This window comes from Salminus brasiliensis, chromosome 19 (assembly GCF_030463535.1).
Source record: "Salminus brasiliensis chromosome 19, fSalBra1.hap2, whole genome shotgun sequence".
Classification (NCBI taxonomy): Eukaryota; Metazoa; Chordata; class Actinopteri; order Characiformes; family Bryconidae; genus Salminus; species Salminus brasiliensis.
The window spans coordinates 3440492-3464442 of record NC_132896.1 but is presented as its reverse complement, the minus strand read 5'-3'; the positions used below and the strand labels follow the sequence as shown (position 1 = coordinate 3464442).

The window sequence follows — 23951 nt, the reverse complement described above, 5'->3', positions numbered from 1 at the left end:
TATATATATATATATATATATATACTGTATAATTCCCTGTAACCTTTTTCAATGTGGAGCTGTTCAACAATAGCAGGAGACCTTTTCAGTCTTTATTTCTGTTCACGTTGAGACGCTCAAAAAAGGAGGCTGTCTCCTGCCGTGTGCGGTGTTTAAGTTTGCCCGCAGAATGGTAGAGATGTCTCTGGCCTACATTGGGCTGACCTCGTTTCGGTTATGTACAGTATGTTCAGAGCCGTTGATGTTGAAGTTTCGACGCACCAAAACCACTGCAAATCCAAGAAGACTAGAGCTAAATGACAACCTTAGCCGTACCAAACAAGAGCAGTCATACAGTCATACTGTAGTACTTTTTAAAATTATCCTGAAATGGTGAAGACAGCATTACTTACAGTACTTTCTCTAAGACTTAAAGGGGAAGTTCACAGATTTTTCAGAATCACTGCATAGTTCAGTCACTGGGATGTAAACCTTCAGTCTTTTAGAGTGGGTTGGTGTGGAATTTATCAGTGGAGATTCCTTTATAGTGGTGGTGAGGTGATAGGAACCTGGGGGTCACCATGTCCTCAGTGCAGATATAGTCGTTGTATTGACTATGCAAACCCTCTGCCATAAAAGTGTTAAAAGGCCAGAACCATAGTGCAGAATTATCATACACCACCGTCTTGAGCATCAGGCAATATATTTATATACATTTTATGGAGGAGCCGTCTCTAATGTAGCTTTTAGAGGCACTAAAATCTTCCAGCCATTAGTCTTAACCATTTAATTTTGCAAATTCTCTTTTAACATATGCATAGCTTTACAATATGCTCACACTGTAGCCTGAGACACCTTCAAATAGATCATATGCAGCATCTAAATGATATCTGAGCCTGAAGAAGAAAAAAAAGAATGCATGGAAGCCCACAGTAGGTGGAATTGATCTGAATGGTGTTCTGCAACCTATATTCTGCCATAGCCTGCCATCCAGTGGCCTTAAAGCAGAACCAATCCCATGACTCCCTGAAAGGGGGGTCGTCCAACTTCTACATGAAAACAATGCATAATTAATACAGAAACTATATTAAACATGGTTTTGCAGCCAAAAGTACACAGAATGCATTTATTGGGCGATTTGCTGTGGATAGAACATGAATATTTGAACACCAGCACTTCCAGCGAACACGGAACGTCACTTTGTGGATTCCTGGTTGAGACGCAGCGGAGAGTCTCAGGGAAGGGAAGACAAGAAACAGTGAAGTCCGGGGGAATGGCTGCGTGGACACAGGGTCTTCAGAAACACTTCCTGTGGACGATTGAAGGTCCGGCCTCCTCGTACTCGTCTTTGCTGATCCACATCTGCTGGAAGGTGGAGAGCGAGGCCAGGATGGAGCCGCCAATCCACACTGAATATTTGCGCTCAGGAGGGGCAATCATCTGCAGAGGAAAGGCAAATATCAGTGTACTCATATAGCCATGCACACACTCCTAACCTCAAAGCCTCCTGGATGGTTTTTGGCAGGCTTGGATGTAGAGTTCTAGGAGAAACCTTTAACCCTGTAAGCCCTAAAGGCCTACACGTAAGACCATGCATCCTCAAATGACTGCAGTTACTGAATAATTGAGAGTATATACTGAATCATTTTTATTTTTTATGTATTTTTTAATTATTTCTTTTAAATAAATCATTTATTTAATTGTAGCTCAAAGTTTAAGAGGACAAAAAGACTTCAATTGAAGTCCCACAGCTTATATATACAACCTACACCATATGTCCAAATATTTATGGACACTTCTTCAAATAAAAGCATTCAGTTACTTTAAGTTGCACCCCTTGCTGACACAGATGTGCAAATGTACATACACACACATACAGCTTGTCTAGTCCCTGTAGAGAAGTGCTGCCAAAAGAATAGGACTCTCTGATGCAGATCAACATGGATCGATTGGCACCATGCTAGCATATCTTTCAGGCTCCGGTTGCTGATGGCGAAGCTGCATGACCTGGGACTCCACCTTGCGATCTTTGGGCCATAGTGTCAGTGTAGATACCAAACTGTCAGATGTCTTTTTAATGTTATTAGCTCAAATAAACTCGTAGTAATCTTCCTACAGTCAAACCAGAGCACTTTACCTTGATCTTCATGGTGCTGGGTGCCAGGGCCGTGATCTCTTTCTGCATCCGGTCACCAATACCGGGATACATGGTGGTCCCGCCAGAGAGGACGTTATTGGCGTACAGGTCCTTACGGATGTCGATGTCACACTTCATAATGCCGTTATATGTGGTCTCGTGAATGCCAGCCGACTCCATGCCTACGGTTCAACAGCAGGATAAGCCATTAGAGAACAGCAGGATGATTTACGCATGTGTTTCTTCACACGCTGAATTATCAGGACGCCTAACGATAATACACTCACTCACTTGTTACCTTCACTACCTAGACTAAATACCATAAAGGGTACCACACTACTACACTCCTCAGCCCATACAGTCTGTAGACCGAAACTAAGGTAAAAAAAACACAGTACATTTTATTTTATGTGTAATGTAGTCCCGCCCATTCACGATCAACGTAGAGCAGCCGATCAGAATTAAGCTTATTTACTGTCGGGCCAAAACCTTGCAATCTCCAAAAACAGCAACTTTCCAGGAGGAGAAAAAAGCCTTATTAACTTTTAATGGAAGTCAATGTGGAAATATGTTATTTCAGGTCATTTTGGAGCATTTTAACTACTGCCAGATTCACATTATGTTAAATTTTTAAGGTGCAGGATTTCGTCATCTTCCTGTATTATGTTACTTCCTTAAAAGGAAAGTAAGAAAAGCAGCCTGTTGAAGTTTAACCCATGAAGAGAGGTAATAAAAACATTTAAGGCCTTTAGCAGATGCTCTTCTCCAGAGCGACTTACAAAAGTGCTTCACTATTTACTCAAGAAAAACCTCAGCTAGTTTAAATAGACTAAAATTCAAAGATCCTCTAATCTTAGACTCTACTAAACACAAGTCAGTAAGGAGACCACTCTGCTATTCGACCAAGTCCTCTCAGAAGAGGAGGGTCTTCAGTCTGGGTTTGAAGACAGCGAGTGTTGGACTCTGCTGTTCGGACACCCAGGGGAAGCTCGTTCCACCACTTCGGTGCAGGACAGTAAAAAGTCTGGACGCTCGTCTTCCGTGGATCTTAAAGGATGGCGGGTCGAGCCGAGCCGTACTTGAAGCTGGAAGGGCTCTTGTTGCAGATTGGCTTTTGACCATCGCCATCAAGTATGGAGGGGCTGGCTCAGGGGTTTGAGTCTGATGCGGGCAGCAGCTACAGGAAGCCAGCAGTGGACTGACATGGCTGAAAAACGGTAACGTACAATTAATTAAGCTTTAAAAGTGTGGACAAAATAACATGAACAGGAAAAAAATGGAAGGATCTGGTTCTTTAACCTTTCCACTTTCCACTCTCAAACGTGTGAGAGCTCGCAATGGAAGTCTAAAGACTTCATTAAATGAGAAGCTGCCGGGAAGTGACTGTACTTTCAGCTCTCTCGGATGAGTAGGCAGTGATTGATGTTTAGAGTCAAGACCAAGGACCATCTGCCCCATAAATAGAGCCAGTACCTCCGGCTATACCGCGCCGCTCTGAATTAGCCTCTGCCAAAAGGTGATCTGTCACCCTGCCACCTCTGCTAATGCCCGAGTCCCCCACACGGACATTTAGCAACCCGTCTACGAGGAACAGCACTGTGTAATCCTCCGCCCTGCGAGACGGGCTGAGGCAGGCCTGTCTGAAACCCGAGCACCTACTACGCCGGTTTTAATCACGCCGCTCTCACATCTACAGCCGGGCGAATGATTGAGAATTATTAATGGCATGAATTTTTCATCAGCTGAGCTCAGGCTTTGTGCTTGGGCTCAATGGAGGGAATGAACGTATTCTAGGCTGAGCTTAGCGAGCGCTGGTTGATTGGAATGGCACCATATACACATATATAAATGAACTGATGAAAAGATGAGCGTCTGACATGAAGCTAGCTCATATTCCGTTCACCAGGAGTCCGCGCAATCATCCGTTTTTCCAAAAAGGAAAGAATTAGGAGACAAAAGGACATTTTCCAGTTTTCAGCTTATTTTAAACTGACATAATGCATACAGCTGCAGTTAGACATGCTTCTGTGGTGCTAATGCTAATGCAGCGCTACTGATGTAGCTACTGCTGCTGCACTGATGCAACGTTCTCCAACAGCTGTGTGGTTCTTTCCTCATAGTGGGAGCTGAAAGAAAGAGGCTTTCATTCACCTAACTCTGACTGTTTGACTGCTTTACTGCTTTATGCATATTGGAAAGACACTATGAATAATAGACAAAAGTATTGGGACACTGCACATTCATGTTTCTTCTGACATCAAGTAACTGTCTCTACTGTCCAGAGAAGAAGACGTTCTACTAGATTTTGGAAGGAGCAATGCTGTGAAGATTTGATTGCATTCAGCAATCACAGTTCCTCCACTGCTCCACAGCTCAATGCTGGGGGGGGGCTTCATACCCCTCTATAGCCCACGCCTGACATTATTAGGCAGCATGGTGCCAATAGGTTCATGTGGTTGATCTGCTCCAGAGAGTCCTATTCTAACGTCAGTGCATCTCTACAGGGACTAGACAAGCTGTGTGTGTGTGCATTTGCACATCTGTGTCAGCGATGGGTGCAACTTAAAGTAGCTGAATGCGCTCATTAGAAGGGGTGTCCGCAAACATTTGGGCATATAGTGCATGTAGCTCTCAATCTAATAGAGGAACAGTGATAAAGGATCTCAAGGTACAGTATTTGAGTGCTCAACTTCCGCCAAGGTCTCAGACCTTAATTACCTCGTTAGAGCTACGACTTGTTCACAGCCATCGTTAGAAAAGGGCGGGATATGCAAATTTCAAACCTTGTATCAAATATTGGGCAATATGTCAAAATAAGCAGATAAAAATTAATGATTAAATAATTAATTATTATTTATTCATTATAATGATTATTATAATTAATGATTATTATAATTAATTAATAATTAAAGTTTGCTGAAGAATGTGCAGAACCTATTTATACTAATTATAAAATCAGGGGCACCTAAACATTTGCATAAAAATATCATGCACAGTACCAGTCAAACGTTTGGACACACCTGATTGTATTGGTCCGTTAAGTTAGGATGTTGTACTGGGGGGTTTCAAGTAGGCCTAAGCTGAAGGACAGTGTGTGTGTGCGTGTGTGTGTGTGTGTGTGTGTGTATGTGTGAGGGTGGAAGCTACAGTATGCTAATGTACACTAATACACACACACTTCCTCATTTATTAAAAGCAATAAATAGCCTTAATAACCTATATGACCAGATCACCTCCTTTCAGTTCAACGTACAACATTAGACCTACTGGAACCCCCCACTACCACCACAGTCAGCCATCCACTATGGTGGATACCCGTAACTATGGTGGATACCCGTAACTATGGTGGATACCACCACCCCATCCGTAGTAAATATTTCATTTACTGTTATATACACTAATACTGTCCAAATGCTGAGACAAGTGAGAGAGTGCATCACTGACCGATGAAAGAGGGCTGGAAGAGGGTCTCTGGGCAGCGGAACCTTTCATTGCCGATGGTGATGACCTGTCCGTCAGGCAGCTCGTAGGACTTCTCCAGGGACGAAGAGGACGCGGCGGTGGCCATTTCATTCTCAAAGTCCAGAGCCACGTAGCATAGCTTCTCCTTAATGTCCCGCACAATCTCTCTCTCCGCTGTGGGAACAAGATAAACACATGGGGCTCTATTTTAGTGACCTTAGGTGAGCCCCCAACCACGTCATGTACTAAGTCTCTTAATGAATCATGGGTGTGTTTTGGGCGCAACATGCAATGAACCACTAGAGCTGCACCGGGGTTCGGCGGACTAAGGCTGGTTCGCTGGTTCGAATCCCGGTCATGCTTCTAGCCATCGGGAGCCGAGGCCCAGAGAGAGCACAACAACTGGCCTGGCTCTCTCTAGGGTGGGTAGATGATGGTGCTCTCTCCCATATGCGTTTTGTGGCACTTCCCTCCAGGTACTTTGGCTGCCCGGTGATGTTGCATCGCCGAAAAATTAGCGACTCGACTATGCAAGCGAGGGAGGGGGCGTGTGCTGGTCGTTCTCAATGGTGACGGGGGTATCGGGTGTGATGGGGAGGGGGGGGGATGTTATGTACGGGTTGGGTATATGACATCATCACGGTTATTACTGAAAATAATAAAGTCAGTAAAGCGTGAAGCGTGAGGTATCATAAACAGTGTTATTCTGGTGGAAATATGTGTTCACAGCCGAGGAGACTCAGTGCTGCACCCGCAGTGTTTTTCTGTGGCTGTGTGTGTTCTGCTGCTCAGTGCAGCTCACTGTGTGTGCTTGATGGATATTGTTTGGGACAGTGTGTGAAGCGGTACCCGTGGTAACGAAAGAGTATCCTCTCTCAGTCAGGATCTTCATGAGGTAGTCAGTGAGGTCTCTGCCGGCCAGATCCAGTCTCATGATGGCATGGGGGAGAGCGTAACCTTCATAAACGGGCACATTATGGGTCACACCATCGCCAGCATCCAGCACTATGCCTGTACACACACACAAAGCATGTATACAACCACTAAAATTCAAGGAAATCGCATAGGCTACTGTATAGGCATGAATAGAACAAGTCATATACAGAATATATAGAACAACAGACAGTTTTTGGAACTCTCCAACTTGTCCCACAGGTACTGGATGGAGCTCCACCACCACCATCATTCCAGAGAACACAGTTCTTCCACTGCTCCACAGCTCAATTTTGGGGGGTTACACCTCTCTAGCCCACGTCTGGCATTATTAGGCAGCATGGTGCTAACAGGTTCATGTTTGTTTATCTGCTCCAGAGAGTCCTATTCGATTGGCAGTTGCAGCAATGGTTGCAACTGCATTCATTAGAAGGATTGTCCACAAACATTTGGACATTTAGTGGCTCAAGAAAGAGTCTCAACATCATCAGTAAATGAGCTGCAGCTGAAACTGATTAAATACTGTGTAAGATATGTAGTCTGTGGCTCCACCCCCTCAATCTGTTTACTATAAGACTGTAGTGGGTGGAGGCCTTCCTATTCTAAGACTCTTGACTTGAAGGCAGTTAGACAGTCACTCCACTCTAGAGCTGCCGAAGCCGTTACATTTCTGTGTCTGAGAAAGAAGGGAAGGTAAATTTACTCAGAACCGGGTTTTTATGTAGTGTAATTCCACAGCTCTAGACCGGCCCTACTGTCTAACTGCTGCTCATCAGGTGTGGGAAGATCATAAGTTCAAATCTCAGCAAGAGCTCAAAGCTCCACTGTGAAAAGCCTCCCAGGCTGGAGATGTCATGTGATAGGGGGGGGTTCTAACCTGCAGATGGGAATTAACAGTAAACAAACTGAGGGGGAGGAGCCACAGACTAAACATACTTCACAAATAAATCCAGTAACGGTATTAAATATATGTTTTTTCTTTTTTTATTATTGTCATGATTCTTCTAAATTATTAAAGAAACCCAAACCCACCCAAATCATTTAAGGGTGAGCATCAGGATCCTAATCTGACCTTAAGTGCGGGTGCACGGTCTGACCTGTGGTACGGCCGGAGGCGTAGAGGGAAAGCACAGCCTGGATGGCCACGTACATAGCAGGGACATTAAAGGTCTCAAACATGATCTGAAATCACACACACACACACACACACACACACACAGCTCCATTATTCCCCATGGAACCATTTTTAAGGTCCTTTAAGGCCTTAAATCAGTGCGGGTGGACTTCCATTCCCAGAGAACCCGTGTCCAGATCGTGGTGGTCCAACATGTCAAGCTGGTGCCCTCCTGACAAGTCATGTTAGCTAGCTAGCTAACCACTGCTATCTGAACGATGCCTTGCCCAAATGGTCAAATTAATAGCAGCTAATGTAACATAACTAGCATTTCACAAATGTATGGACACAAGTATTGGGACACCTGCACATTCTTCTGAAATTAAGGCTATTCAAAATAGTCTATCCTGCTTTTGTTGGAGAACTGTGTCTGCTGTCCAGAGAAGAAGGCTTTCTACTAGAGCATTGCTGTGAAAATTTAATTGCATTCACTGACAGGAGCAGAACATGAGTGAAGTTGATGCTTTGATGCTGGATGATCATCAGATCACCACCCCACCTCATCCCATGTATGGGATGGAGCACCACCATTATTCCAGATCTTAATGCTGGGGGGCTTTATACCCCTCTAGCCAACACCTGGTGAATAGTTCCATGTCTATCTGCTCCAGAGAGTCCTATTCTAATGGCAGTCCTTCTCTGTAGAGAAGCTGTGAGTGTGTGTGTGGATTTGCACATCTGTGTCAGCAATGGGTGCAACTTAAGTAGCTGAATGTGTTCATTAGAAGGGGTGTCCACAAACATTTGGACATGTAGTGTATATGAGTGAGGCTCCTCGGCACTGGAGGGGTTGTTTTAATGTGGGTACCTGTGTCATCTTCTCCCGGTTGGCCTTGGGGTTGAGCGGAGCCTCAGTCAGGAGGACAGGATGTTCTTCTGGGGCCACACGCAGCTCGTTGTAGAAGGTATGGTGCCAGATCTGAAGATCAGACATTAGAGCTGTTTCACTGCTGCTCAGGGATTCTGACAGAGTGCTGGAGATGCTCTCCTCGCTTTAACCGGGTTCAGTTAAACTAGGGGTTATATAATAACACTGGCATCAGACAGATATTTCCAGCTGACCTGCGGATTCCTCTAAGATAAAGTAAAGTTATGGCTGCTGATCAGTGTATCTTTCGGGCTTATCCCACGTTGGTCAGTGGGAACATGTGGAAGCTGTAACTCTGTTGCTCTTCCTCTGGAAAACGACTTGCCTTACGGCTGATATCCAGAAGGAAAGCGGTAACTATTATTAATTCAATGTATTTTTTATTATTAACTAAATTTATATTTATTACAATTAATTACATTTAATTTAATGTATTTTAATATAAACTTAACTGATATATATTTTTATAAATAGTTTAATTTAATTTAACACTGTGTATTAAAGTTATCCCAAGAATGACTTTGTGGAGGTTTAAAAATGGATCTAACATTGGTATCCAAATGACTGATTAACAGTTTAGAGGCTAATTAAATTAAATTAAATTAATTATTTAAAAAAAAATTTTCTGTTTATGTAAAGCACTTTGAATTGCCACTGTGTTTTAAAGGTATTCCATAAATCAACTCCAGGAGGTTTAGAGGCTGGTCTTACTTTGAAAGGTATACTGTGTTAAGTTACAGCTGCTACCCAGTAGAAAAGCAGTAACTATTATTTATTATTTATTAACTAAATTGATATTTATTATAATACATTTCATTTCATTTCATTTCATTTAATACTGTGTATAAAAGGTACCCCAAGAATCAACTCTTTAAAAATGTTTAAAAATGGATCTAACTTTTGTATCCCAAGGATTGATTAATTGATCCCAAGGATTAGGTTTAGAGGCTGGTCTTACTTTGGTCTTACTAATATTGTTATTTTGAAATTAAATTATATTTAATTTATATTCAATTTATATTATATAAAAATATATATTTTTATGTTTCCTTAAAGTTAAATTAAATTGTATGTTTTTTTGAAACAAATTCAATAATTGTATTTTTTTTGTTGTTGTTGTTGTTTTTTATGCATTTTTTTCTTTTTAACATGCCTTTTTAAATGTTTCTTTAAATGAATTACATTTTATTTTCTTTAAATGTTTTAATAATTATATATAATATATATATATATAATATATTAATAATAATTTTCTTTATGTCTGCGTATTTTCCTGTTTATGGAAAGCACTTGAATTGCCGCTGTATATGAAAGCTGCTATACACAAGTCTAAACAAACTTTTTAAAAATATTATAAATAAAAAAATACAACTTTTTGCTTTTTATTTAAATAAACATGCCTTGCCTTGTCTATTTACTGAACTCCAAAAGAGGTGATGATGGACTACGGCACTAAAATATCTTTATTTATTTTACTGTTTTTGTTACAGAATAAATGTTGTGTTTCTCTGTAAGGCTCTGTTTATTATTTTAGGTGATGTCTTTTTAAATAAACTGCCTAAAAAATGTTTATTTAATTATAGCTTCAGTCTAACAGTTACACAGTTTATCATCTACAGCTGTATACCACACACAGCCCACACACACAGCTCTGCACACCAGCATACACACATCAGCATACACACATCCACACTGCTCATAATCATAATCACATCACCATAACCCTGAGAGTGGACCTGCAGCTTAAATGTATCTCATTTGACTGAGAGCAGTGATTCCAAACTTTTGAACAGTAGGATTACCCCATCTATGGTCCCCATCTAATCCTAATCCTAATCCTAATCCTAAAACCCCAAATCAAGATTCACACATAAACAGTGTGGGCATCTGTTCTCCTTCATGCTCAATCAGTACAGACCTGTTCATACAGGCCTGAGGGTGTGTGTGTGTGTGTGTTTGTGTGTATGTACTCGCATACCTTCTCCATATCGTCCCAGTTGGTGATGATGCCATGCTCGATGGGGTATTTGAGGGTGAGGATGCCTCTCTTGCTTTGGGCCTCGTCTCCTACATAGCTGTCTTTCTGTCCCATACCCACCATCACCCCCTACAGGACACAGAGAGGAAGTGCTCCTGAGTTTTACAGTGTGCAGCATTACAGAGCTCACCTCATTTACTAAACACGTTTTTTATAGAGTGTTGGGCAGCAGATTACATTTACCTAAGGTAATCTTACATATTCATTAAAATATACTATTTACATAATGTTAGCACTATTTGATGTGTCTTATCTAGCCAATTTCCTTTCAAGCAATCATTGCATGAATTAGACTACATAATATAACATAATAGAATAGAATAGAATAAAATAGAATAGAATAGAGAGTACTTGGTCAATAAATCTTATTCTGATTCTGATAATATAATATAATATAATATAATATAATATAATATAATATAATAGAATAGAATAGAATAGAATAGAATAAAATAGAATAGAATAGAATATAGAGTACTTGATCAATAAATCCTATTCTGATTCTGATAATATAATATAATATATTATAATATAATATAATATATTATAATATAATATAATATAATATAATAGAATAGAATAGAATAAAATAGAATAAAATAGAATAGAATATAGAGTACTGATCAATAAATCTTATTCTGATTCTGAGAATAGAATAGAATAGAATATAGAGTACTTGGCCAATAAATCTTATTCTGATAATATAAGAGAATAGAATAGAATGAAATATAATATAGAGTACGTGGCCAATAAATCGTATTCTGATAATATAATATAATAGAATAGAATAGAATAGAATAGGATAGAATATAGAGTACTTGATCAATAAATCCTATTCTGATTCTGATAATATAATATAATATAATATAATATAATATAATATAATATAATAGAATATAATAGAATAGAATAGAGAGTACTTGATCAATAAATCTTATTCTGATTCTGAGAATAGAATAGAATAGAATATAGAGTACTTGGCCAATAAATCTTATTCTGATAATATAATATAATATAATATAATATAATATAATAATAATATTATAGAATATAATGTTATGAGTACTTGGTCAATAAATCTTATTCTGATAATAGAATAGATTAGAATAGAATATATACATTTAGATCAATACAGTTGAATACTGTTATTGATCCATTGCATAACATAAGCATCCCAGCAATAGCTGTTAATGTCGTAACCTCTCTGAACTATAGTTACACAAGTGTAAATATTAGGGATATGTACAGTACTGAGCTAAGAGGCAGCCGTCCCCTGTTAGAATGAAGAGCTGCTCATCTGGTCAGTCAGTGTTTATCTGCTCAGTAAAACATTATTACTGATATTAGATTAAACACTAAAGTGGTGGTGGTTCTCCATCACTGTGTTCATCATTAGAACATCTCCAAAGTTCTCCTCTCTCATGGAGTCTAGTGTTATTTAGAGTTCTCCTCAGATCAACACCTGGTTTGGTGGTAAATCAGGGCTTAATGATGGTAAATCAGGTGAGCTGCTGCTGCTGCTGCTGATGATGATGGAGTTGAACACATCCTCCACGCTGTGCTGGCTGGACTGGGGGGCGTCCAGGAGAAACCTGGAGGAACCGAGCCAGCTCTGTTCTTCAGACTAGCTCACAGACAAGATCTCACTACTTTCTATCTTCAGAATGAGAAGCTCTTGTTTCTCCTTTTTACTGGATTCATGTTCAGCTGCTTTATCTGTTCTGATGAGATCTGGAGCTCCTACATGATGCGCTGATCTAATTCAGTCCAGGGGAACAGGGTTTGCACATGCAAGTGTGTGGACAGGCCCACCTGATGACGAGGGCGTCCCACGATGGAGGGGAACACGGCCCTGGGGGCGTCATCCCCAGCAAAGCCCGCCTTCACCAGGCCCGAACCGTTATCACACACCAGAGCTGTGGTCTCTTCCTCGTCACACATCTTCACTCACACAACTATGGGTCAGAACAAACACACACAATGAAATAGACCCACAAAGAAACACACACACACACACACTCATATAAGTCTAATGAAGACTAGCCCTGCGGATCATAACATCAGTTAAAGGAGCGGTCCACTGTTCGGCTGCTGAACGAGCGCGGCTATTAATAACAGAGTGTGGCTGCTGTATCTCTGCTAACAGGTCAGCGTAGCGGGACAGATCATTAGCTTAATGAGAATATCCAATAGACTCACCCTGGAGAGCGAGACAACAAGGCCTGGAACACTAACTCCCCGGAGAGAGAGAGAGAGAGAGAGAGAGAGAGAGATTGCAATGGAGAGCAAACCCTCGCTCACCTGCTCCCCCTATTTAAACTCTTCCCAGAGGAGGAAGGCCATCACAGCCACAGGACTGCTGGCCTTTTTAGGAGACGTCGCACCCCAGTCACACTCACATGCGCAAAGGTAGGCCATCCTGGACCCTGTCCCACTACAGTGGCCTTCAACAGACCTGCACTGCATTCAGTGTTAAGTCCAGGCCTCTTGCCTCTTGTTGTTATAGAAAAGCCTACAGTGTGTGCCTAGTCTCACGTTAGGGTGACTTTAATGAATGAAATGAATGAATGAATCAACCTTTACTGTGATCCTCGTTTTCAGTGTGTCTGACTATTTACAATAACCAGGGATTAAAAGAGAGAAAAAATAATATAGATAATTAGATTTATTTTATAATTATTATGAACATTTTTATAATATTTTTTAAATAACTTAAATAAAAAACTAAAGCAAAATTAACACAGGTCAAATGAACCAAAAAAATTAAGCAAGTAAATTATTAAATTATTAAATTATTAAGAGAGAGTAAGAAAATAAATAAAAAACAGAAATAGAAATCAATAAAACTAAATAAAACTTTGAAATAAATAAAGCAAAGTTTAAAAAAGATCAATTAAGATTAAGATTAATAAATAAAAAAATGATAACTAATAATACAAGTAGTTATTAGTTATTACACATATTAAATAAAAAAAAATCTAATTACAATTAAAATAGCAATGAAAATAAATATTTTTAAAATGAAAAAACATTAACATTAAATTAAAATGAAATAATAGACTGAAATCAGAGTAATTCAAATAATGATCAATTAAAAGATGAAGTAAATAATTAAAAAGTAATTAAAAAGTAAAAACCTCCAGAAATCAAGCATGAAATTAAACTATTAAAATGACGGAGTGACTCCAGCAAGCTAATCATTAGTGTTTATGATATGTAATAAAAAAGTCAGATACAAAAAAAAATATGCAATAGAAAAATTTAACAAATATCAATTTGCATAGAATTTGAAGTTAATAACATTTGCATATATTACATATCAGCTCAGACCTCTTAACACTGGACTGGAACATTACAGCAGGACCCTTTATTGCTACTCTGGGGGGCAAGAAAAGAACAGTGCACAGTCCACTGCAAGAGAATGGCATGTTGGACTCTCCTATAAATAATGCACTGAGCAATGGTCATAATGGAGATATGACCGTCTGTTTCTCCACCGTTGGCCCGAGGGCTGCTGCCTACTAGGGCATTCCAGCATGAGAGTGATTGGTAGCCTCTGCTAGCAAGCCTTCAAAGGCAATTTTCAATGCTGGTACGAAGGGTGTGGACAGTGTTGTGTCCAGGCCAGGTCTATTTTCTCCTGAGCAAATGAAGGGAGTCCACGAGGTTCCCATAAAGGAAGCAATCACCTGTACTTATAAATCAATTGTGTTTCTATACGTGTGAAGTGAGAAGGAGGAGGAGGGGGGGCAAATTTACTCAGCCTACCCTGACCAGCACCACCGGCTTCACCACAAATGTAGTCGTGAGGCTGCTGGTGTCTGAAGTTTGCTCCTTATATGACTGCAGGTACAAGGCTACTAATGCTAATGGTCCGACAGGCCCAGCTTGACCTGATACTAATCCAGCCAGATCTACCTTAACCCGCCCACTACACAATTAATTAATCAATCAATCAATCAATCGATCAATCGACCTTTATTGTGATCCTCATTTTCAGCGTTGCTAAACATTTACAATAAACAGGGGTTGGAAGAGAGAAAAAACTAATATAGATAATTAGATTTATTTTACAATTATTATGAATATTTTTTATATATTTTTTAAATGTAATAATATTTTTTAAAATAACTTAAATCAAAAACTATTTATTACTATTTATAACTAATTATTAAGAGAGAGTAAGAAAATAAATAAAAAACAGAAATAGAAATTAATAAAACTAAATAAAACTTTGAAATAAATAAAGCAAAGTATAAAAAAACAATTAAGATGAAAATAAAGCAAAAATAACTAAAAGTAATAAACTATCTATTAAACTATCTATCTATTTATTTATTACACATTAATATATAAAATAATATTATAAAAGTAAACAACACAGGTACAATGAATCTATAAAAATAAAATAGATTCAAGTAAGATTAAATTAATACAAATAAATAAGAAAATAAATTTTACAAATATTTTAAATATATATATTTCTTACTTTTTACTCAATATTATAATATTATAAAATTATTATTATACAATATTTATATAATATTATATTTTACTCAATATTATACAATATTTAATTTTACAGTGTACAGTTTATAGTTTTTTAGAGTTTAGGAACAAGAAAAGTGTATTAAATGTGAACTATTATACTTATAATATTATTATTATTATTATTATTATTATTATATTATTTATTATTTATAGTAATGTTGTGTCAAATAAACTAAAATTAATTGGGTGTTAATTTAATTATAGCTTCAGTCTAACAGCTAAATAAAAAAATAAATACACCAAATGATATAAATTAAAATAAAGCTAAAATAACTAAAACCATAATTGTATTAAAATAATAATAAAAGTAATAAAAGTACCTGAAATAATACAAATAATAACAATAATACTAATAATAAGAGCAACTTCCATAAAATATGGTGTTGCTGATACTGGAGAGCAGCTCATTATCTCCAGACCCTGCTAGTTATGGGAATACGGGTCGCTTTGATAACCAGACTTAGTGACCGCGACTTTTCCTGTGCCAGTGTCCGCAGAAGGGGAGCTCAAACTCGGCTTGTACCATCTGAACCAATCCCCTCAGCTGAACCAAACTGGAGCTAAACACACATCAGAAGGGTACGATTGGAGAAAGCCAAACCCAAAAGCTGTGTCTAATAAAGGTGTTCCAAAAAAGGGCAGTCATGGGCACCTAGGGACCAGTGCTGTGATTCATGGGGGCCCCAATTCACAACTTCCAGGACCCCTTCAGAGGTCTTGTGGAGTCCATGCCTCGAATGCTCAGATTTGTTTGTGGAGGCACAAGGAAGGCCTGCTCAATATTAGGCAGGTGGTATTAATGTTATGGCTGGCCTGTAATGCTGCTGCACCTGTTGGTGCGTAGCCTAGTGACTTGCAGCTGGGGCCGGGCCAACTGGAGAGGAGATCAGACGCACCTGATCAGGATTGTGGATTAGTCTGAGCGAGTAAAAGGCTGTTGGCCGGTAAGGGGCACGGTTAACCTTAAGACACTGATCAAGTTTTATAATTAAACGGACACTCATGTGATCTCAGTATAGAGCAATTGGGGCCATTTCCAAATATACAGACACCCTTTCATTAGAACTCTGTGATTAGAGTAGAAATATACAAGAGAGTGGCAGGGGGGCAGGGGTGGCTCAGCAAGCTGTCACTGTTGGGCCCTTGAGCAAGACCCTAATGGTGAATATCCTTGTCTTTATAGTCTTTATGACCAGAGTGCAGTCCAGGTGCTCCAGCCCTAGTGACAAGGCTAATCTGACCACACCTACAAAACTCACAGTACCATTGATAACCAGCCAAGTTTCCTTTATTATTCTAATTATTTCATCTCTTATGCAAACATTCAGGCATTTTTATTGGAACCCTTCTGATCACTAGGTCATGTGATCAGCCTTTGGAGTCACTGCCTGTCTCATTGCAGACGTTCTTCCACCTAAACTCAGTGAAGGCCAGACCAGGGTTGATATACAGGCTTCAGTCAAAGGGGTCAGTGCTGGGTTTTCTATGACACTATGAGACCCAGTGAGAGATGGGGTGGTGGACAGTCTTGGCTGCATCGCCTGGGAGCAGTTGGGGGTTAGGGGGCCTAGCTCAAGGGCACTACAATCGTATCCTGTTGGCCTTCAGGCTATGGCTGCCCCCATGTAGAAGATGCAGAACCAACTAAGCACACAAGGAACCATTAGAACATCTAGATTACATTATTGTTTTGTCGTGGTTCTAGATACTGTGATGTTTAGTCTGTGGCTCCTCCTCCTCATCTATTCACCCATTCACAGGTTAAGAACCACCTTCAACCAACCATCACATTGTGGGAGGTCTTCCTATTCTCAGGCTCCTGACCATGGAGGGCTGTGGTGTTGATGGGATTTGATCTTATGATCTCCTGAGTCTCTTGACATGAAGGCAGTTAGACAGTCGCTCCACTCTAGAGCTGCAAAGTCGTCTACATTTCTGTGCCTGAGAAAGAGGGGAAGGTAAATTTACTCAGAACTGTGTTTTCATGTATGCGTGAGAAGGTCGTGAGGTCAAATCCCATCAAGGCCTCAACTCTCCACTGTCAAAAGTTATCCAGTTTGGGAACGTGATGTGATGGGGGGGGGGATGTAACCTGCATATGGGACTAAACAGTAAACAAAATGAGGGGGCGGAGCCACAGACAAAACATCTTACACAGTGTGTAATCAGTTTCAGCTGCAGCTCATTTACTGATGTTTTTGAGGCTCAACTAAAAAGTGAGTTAGGAGAACATCTGACTTAACTAAACTTTTAAAAATGAAATTATTTAATAAAGTGACCTAAATTACTCTACAATCTCAATCTTTCTGCAGCCTGTTTATACAGGTCTACACTGTAGGTGGTCTGTAATTCATTAAAACCGTCTATAAAAGGCATTTTACACACTTAAGGCCCACGAAGGCCTCAAAACACCTTGATGAAACTAATACTGGCACCAAGATGCCTCATTTAGCAACTGCTTATTACAGTCCAAGCTTTGTGTTGGCCAGGGTCACTGTTGAAAGTGTGAAGCTTAATCTGTTGCACTAAAGAAACATGAACGACCAGGCAGGTAATCCTATGACTCACTAATCCTGACAGTGAGGGACGTGGTCAAGCTGCACGGTAATGCTAATCAAATGTAATCTAGGCTATTAGAAGGCATTTCATCATACAAATGTTTTAAGTGTGCGATAAAAGTGTGGGTTTATCATCTGCGGCACCATCTGGGGGCTTTGTTCAGAGACGACATGCTTGATCTCAGACAATCGCTTCTCAAACACACTAAGAATAGATTAAGGCTGCATTGGATTTGTATGAAAAATAATGTGTGTTTTTATAAAGTCAAGAGATCTGATCACATCCTCCACAGCAGCAGATCCCAGCCCTGGTCCTGGAGGTCCCTGGTCTCACTGTAGCTTCCTGTAGCTGCTGCCCAGGTCATCAGATTCAAACCCCTGACTATGGCCTACAAAGCCAAGACTGGACCGGCCAGCCCCTCCGTTCTTGATGGCGATGGTCAAAATCCGACCTGCACCAAGAGCCCTTCCAGCTTCAAGTACGGCTCGGCTCGACGAGAATGGGCCTTCCTATTCTCGGACTCCTGACCATGGAGGGCGGTGTGGTTTTGATGGGATTTGATCCTATGATCTCCTGAGGCTCTTGAGATAAAGGCAGTTGGACAGTCGCGCCACTCTAGAGCTGCAAAGTCGTCTAAGGTAAATGTACTCAGAACTGTGTTTTCATGTATGCGTGAGAAGGTCGTAAGGTCAAATCCCATCAAGACCTCAGCTCTCCACTGTCAAAAGCTATCCAGTTTGGGGACGTGATGTGATGGGGGGAGATCTAACCTGCATATGGGATTAAACAGTATTGGACTGTCTAGCATCTAGTTATGAATCTTGATGTGTATTGTCCTGTAACTGCGGTGAATTTCTCCACACTACTACACATTTTTCTGGATCTGCTATGAATAATCGACTCTGACACTAATATGTAAGCTATATAGTTAATGTGGACCCACATTTGGACTCTTTAGGAGGTTGAGAAAACACGTCAGAGTGGTTTTGTGAGTCACCTGCCAATGACTCAGTGCTTCCCCGTATGCTTCTGAGCTTCAGGCCCCTGTGATCACTGGGACATAACCAGTGCTTTAACCCAGTGGTAAGTCCAGCAGGTTCATGCAGGGTAACAGTCGTACATGTGTTCTGTGCCAGCACTGAATACAGAACCCTCTGGTTGGCTTCTGGTCAGTGAAGGCCTGGCTACTCAAGTACCCATCCTACCCAGCAGTAGTCAGCTATGGTACAGCACACCAGTCCCAACAAACTGAAGGAAAACAGGCTCCACCTTCTGGACCACCTCAGCACACACTGCCCACCAGAGCCTTCAGCAGTGATTTAGGAGATGTTAGGTTTTTCTTCAGAGATGTTCACGTCTTTTTGTTCCAGTGCTCTTTGAACCATCTGCTGGCATCAACATCTAGTTTGAGTAGGTCTATGATCCAGGTGTCCTTTTGAGCCCCCTCGATGAACTCTGCCAGCGATATCTGACCTGTGGGAGGGGAGTGCATACACATGCTCATAATCAACAACATCAAAGCATAATCAAAGCCATGTGGTGCAGAAGGTGCGCTGCTCATTCCAGGACTCACCATCCATTTTCCTTGTTTTGAAATATATGAGGGATCATGTGATTTATAATTGACCATATACTGAATCATTCATATTAGATACTGAATCATTCATATTAGTACTGAATCATTCATCTTAGATACAGAATCATTCACAATAGATACTGAATCATTCATATTAGATACTGAATAATTCACAATAGATACTGAATCATTCATATTAGATACTAAATAATTCACAATAGATACTGAATCATTCACAATAGATACTGAATCATTCATATTAGATACTGAATAATTCACAATAGATACTAAATCATTCATATTAGATACTGAATCATTCACAATAGATACTGAATCATTCATATTAGATACTGAATAATTCACAATAGATACTGAATCATTCACAATAGACACTGAATCATTCATATTAGATACTGAATAATTCATATTAGATACTGAATAATTCACAATAGATACTGAATCATTCATATTAGATACTAAATAATTCACAATAGATACTGAATCATTCATATTAGATCCTAAATAATTCACAATAGATACTGAATAATTCACAATAGATACTGAATCGTTCATATTAGATACTAAACAATGACCATATGTGACATCATGTGAAAGCGACCAGTATAGTGTGAATAATTCATAGTAAATTATTTTTATTATCATTATTTATAATTGATAATAAATAAATCTATTGCAGTAAATTGAATATCCTGTAGTATTTTTTTTTAACTTAGAACTATTGAATAATTATTTGGATACTATCAATGATTACTCATACTGAATCATTCATATTAGAGACTGAATTATAAATGGTAGACAATAAATAGTTTACTGTAAATACTGAATCATAGCGGATACTAAATAATTCATGGTAGACACTAAATCATTCATATTAGACATTGAATCATTCACAGTGGACACTGTATAATGCACAATAGATACTGAAGAATTCATAGTAGATTCTGAATCATTAATAGTAGATACTGAATCTTTCATAAATAAATACTGAATCATTCATGGTAGGTACTGATCAGTCTAGAGTAGATTTAGTGTATAATTCATAGTGGGTACTAAAGAACTCATGATAGATACTGACTCATTCATGGCAGATACTGAAATAGAAACGGTAGATTAATAGTAGATACTGAATCATTTAAGGAGACTCTGAATCATTCATGTTAGATACTGAATAATTCATGGTAGATACCGATTAATTTACTGTAGATACGGAATAATGCATATTAGATACTAAATAATGAATATTATATACTGAATCATTCATATTTGACACTGAATAATTTACAATACATACGGAATCATTCATATTAGATACTGAATAATTCACAATAGATACGGAATCATTCATATTAGATACTGAACAATGACCATATGTGACATCATGTGAAAGCGACCAGTATAGTGTGAATAATTCATAGTAAATTATTTTTCATATTTTTCATGTTAGATATTGAATAATTCAGGTTAGTAACTGTATAATTCATAGTGGGTACTAAAAAACTCATGATAGATACTGAGTCATTCATGTTAGATACCGAATCATTCATATTAGATACTAAATCATTCATGGTAGATACCGATTAATTTACTGTAAATACTGAATAATTCATAGTAAATACTAAATAATCCATAGTAGATACCAAATCATTCATATTAGCTACTGAATCATTCATATGAGATGACTGTATATTTCATAGTGGGTACTAAAAAACCCATGATAGATACTGAGCCATTCATGGTAGATACTGAATTAGAAATGGTAGATACTAAATAATTAATAGTAGATACTAAATCATTTTAGTAGACTCTGAATCATTCATGTTAGACACCGATTAATTTACTGTATATATGGAATAATGCATATTAGATACTAAATAATTAATATTATATACTGAATCATTCATATTAGACACTGAATCATTCACAGTAAATACTATAGATATAATTCATAGTGGATACATCATGTGTATGATATGTAACCACCTGTGAACAGCGTGTAGTTCTCGATCCTTCTGTCCCGAGCACAGTCAGCAGACCAGTTTATACGCTGAATGTATATATGAGCATCCTACTTGCTCTCTTTGACTGTCAGTGTGTTTAAAGCTGGGTCTAATTCCTGCTTGATCCTCTTCTGGTTGAGTGTCTGAGAGAGGCCCCATATGGCAGCACCTGAAGCTAATGCAGCGTGTAGTGGCCTGCTCTGCTCTGCTCTGCTCTGCTCGCTGTTGATCATTACATAATAATAAACATGCCAGAAGTGCTCACCACTGAGCTTATTCAACTGACATGAGGCACGCTGGTTGCTCCTTATCATTTCATATTTCTGCATATACACTATATACACTACTGTATTACTTATGTAACGGTGTACACACACTCCTCACTTACCGTCTTTGTTTTGGTCCAGCAGCTCGAATATCCTGTCACACACTTGCCCAGGCGTCATGTCTGTGCTTATTTTCTTCAGTTTAAAAATGATCTGTGAATAAGAGTTAACGTGTCACAGGTAGCAGCAGGCAAACAGAGCGCTGTTCATATTGTTCTGCACGTTTAGTATTTCAGACAGAAGGTAATTAGGATGTGTGCAGTTCAGGGTTGCGCTGGGGGAGTGCAGTATACTAAGACTCAACTTACTGTAATAATGTGCTTGATTTCATTTCTGTCCAGCTTCCCGTTCTCATCTCTGTCATACACTTTAAAGGACCATCTGAGTTTGTCCTCCAGTTTCCCTCTGAGGACCAGATGAACAGCTGCCACAAACTCCATGAAGTCCAGTACACTGTCCTAAAAATGGGCAGAAATAAAATAAAATTACTGTTTTTTTTTTGTTATATAAATGTATTAAAAACAGTTGCTGAGTAATGCACAGTAGATACTCGGTAGTAAGTATTAAGTACATAATAAGTATTAAATAATAACTAGTAGCCACTGAATAATTCATAGAAATGAGTGAATAATTCATAGTATATACTGAATAATAGTGGATACTGAATAATCCATAATAGATTTTGAATACTTTATGGTAGTTACATAATATTCCGTAGTGAATACCGAATAATTAGTGGTTATAGTGATTATAGTGAATAATGCATAGTTAATTCTGAATATTTTATAGTAATTTTGAGGCTTGTAGTAGTTATTGAGTCATTCATAGTAAATACTGAATCATTTATACATTTCTGAATAATCCATAGTAGTTATTAAATAGTTTATAGTAGAGACTGAATCGTTTATAGTAGATACAAAAAAGTCTTTTAATAAATAATTCATAGTAGTTACTAAATAATATACAGTAGTTACTACAGTACAAATTATTGTAGTTACTGAATAATATGTATAGTGAATATTAAAATCATTTATAGTAGATACGGAATAATTCATAGGATATACGGAATAATGCATTATAGAGACTGAATATATATACTGAATATATATATATTTGATACAAAAAGTGGTAGATACTAAAAGAATTTATGAAATATGAATAATGAGACTAAATAATTAATGGTAGATCCATAATAATTTATAATAGAGACTGAATCATTCATAGTAGATACTGAATAGTTTGTATGAGTTGCTGAATAAATAATATTTGTAATATATTTGTAATAAAATTTGTAATATTATGTTAAGTAAATATATAACATGAATAATTCATAAGATATACAGAATATATATATATATATATATTCTGTATATCTTTTTTTCTGTATGTATAATATATAATAATATAATAACATATAATAATAATATAATATAATATAATAATAATATAATATATATATATATATATATATATATATATATATATAGTTGTTAAAAAATGGTAGATGGATAATGACACAAAACATTTTATAATAGAGACTGAATACTTTATAAGTCATACTAAAATAATTTCTGGTAGACATTGAATAATTCATAGGAGATACAGAATACTTTATAATATAGACTTAATAATTCATAGTTCATTGTAAAAACTGCATATGCATAATAGAATAATTCATAGTAGATACTGAATACTTTGTATTAGTCACTAAATAAAAAAAAAAATAAGATACTAAATAACCATTTGTAATATTATGTAATATGTAAATATATAATATGATGTATGAACTACATACCTTATTTCGGTCAAACGATTTAAATATCAACTCAGTAAAAACAGCCTCCTCCTCTGAGGAACTTTGTACGCCGAAGATCTTGCGGAATTCGTGGAGATGCAGAGCTCCGCTGGGGCACTGCTTCATGAAGGCCGAGTAGAGGGTCTGAATCTGAGCCAGATCCACTTCCTCATCACACCCAGTCTGAACCTGACCCATCCTCAAAATCTAGCGCACGTATTCCTCACTGAATCACCACCAACATTCCAGCACAATCCCGAGAAAAATCCCCATCATAGCTCCAGAGAGAGAGAAGGACTGTAGCTGGAGCGTGCTGGAGCATCACTCGTGCTGCTGTTAGGAAACTGACCTAATCCCTTTCATTTACAACTCGGACCGAGTCGACTTGGAATGGTCAGACTGGTATTTTTAGAACACACTTAAATCCTATTTGGCTCCTGATCCCGAGCCTAGCGGCCGCACTGCCATCACTCATTATTTAAAATCAACTTCAGCTCCTTGACCTCAAACACTCGTCCCGGGACCGTCCTCTCCT

At 38.4% G+C, this 23951-nt stretch overlaps 3 protein-coding genes across 4 annotated transcripts in view; all 3 read right to left on the bottom strand.

Annotated features, from left to right (window-relative positions):
- ciapin1 (cytokine induced apoptosis inhibitor 1) overlaps positions 1 to 23951 on the bottom strand; it is a 303079-nt gene that overhangs the window by 208561 nt on the left and 70567 nt on the right. The gene's annotated exons all lie outside the window — the stretch shown is intronic.
- Positions 1236 to 18982, bottom strand: acte1 (actin, epsilon 1). Its single transcript, XM_072663150.1, has 9 exons — positions 18699 to 18982; positions 12404 to 12546; positions 10532 to 10660; positions 8494 to 8604; positions 7609 to 7693; positions 6428 to 6589; positions 5561 to 5752; positions 2117 to 2298; positions 1236 to 1419 (listed from the first exon to the last, which is right to left on the bottom strand). Exons 2-9 carry the CDS (start codon positions 12530 to 12532, stop codon positions 1276 to 1278), a joined length of 1134 nt encoding a protein of 377 aa, XP_072519251.1. The 5' UTR covers positions 12533 to 12546; positions 18699 to 18982; the 3' UTR covers positions 1236 to 1275.
- guca1g (guanylate cyclase activator 1g) lies at positions 18974 to 23617 on the bottom strand. Its single transcript, XM_072663151.1, has 4 exons — positions 23417 to 23617; positions 21930 to 22079; positions 21684 to 21774; positions 18974 to 19174 (listed from the first exon to the last, which is right to left on the bottom strand). The coding sequence occupies exons 1-4, from the start codon at positions 23612 to 23614 to the stop codon at positions 19053 to 19055; spliced, it is 561 nt and encodes a 186-aa protein (XP_072519252.1). The 5' UTR covers positions 23615 to 23617; the 3' UTR covers positions 18974 to 19052.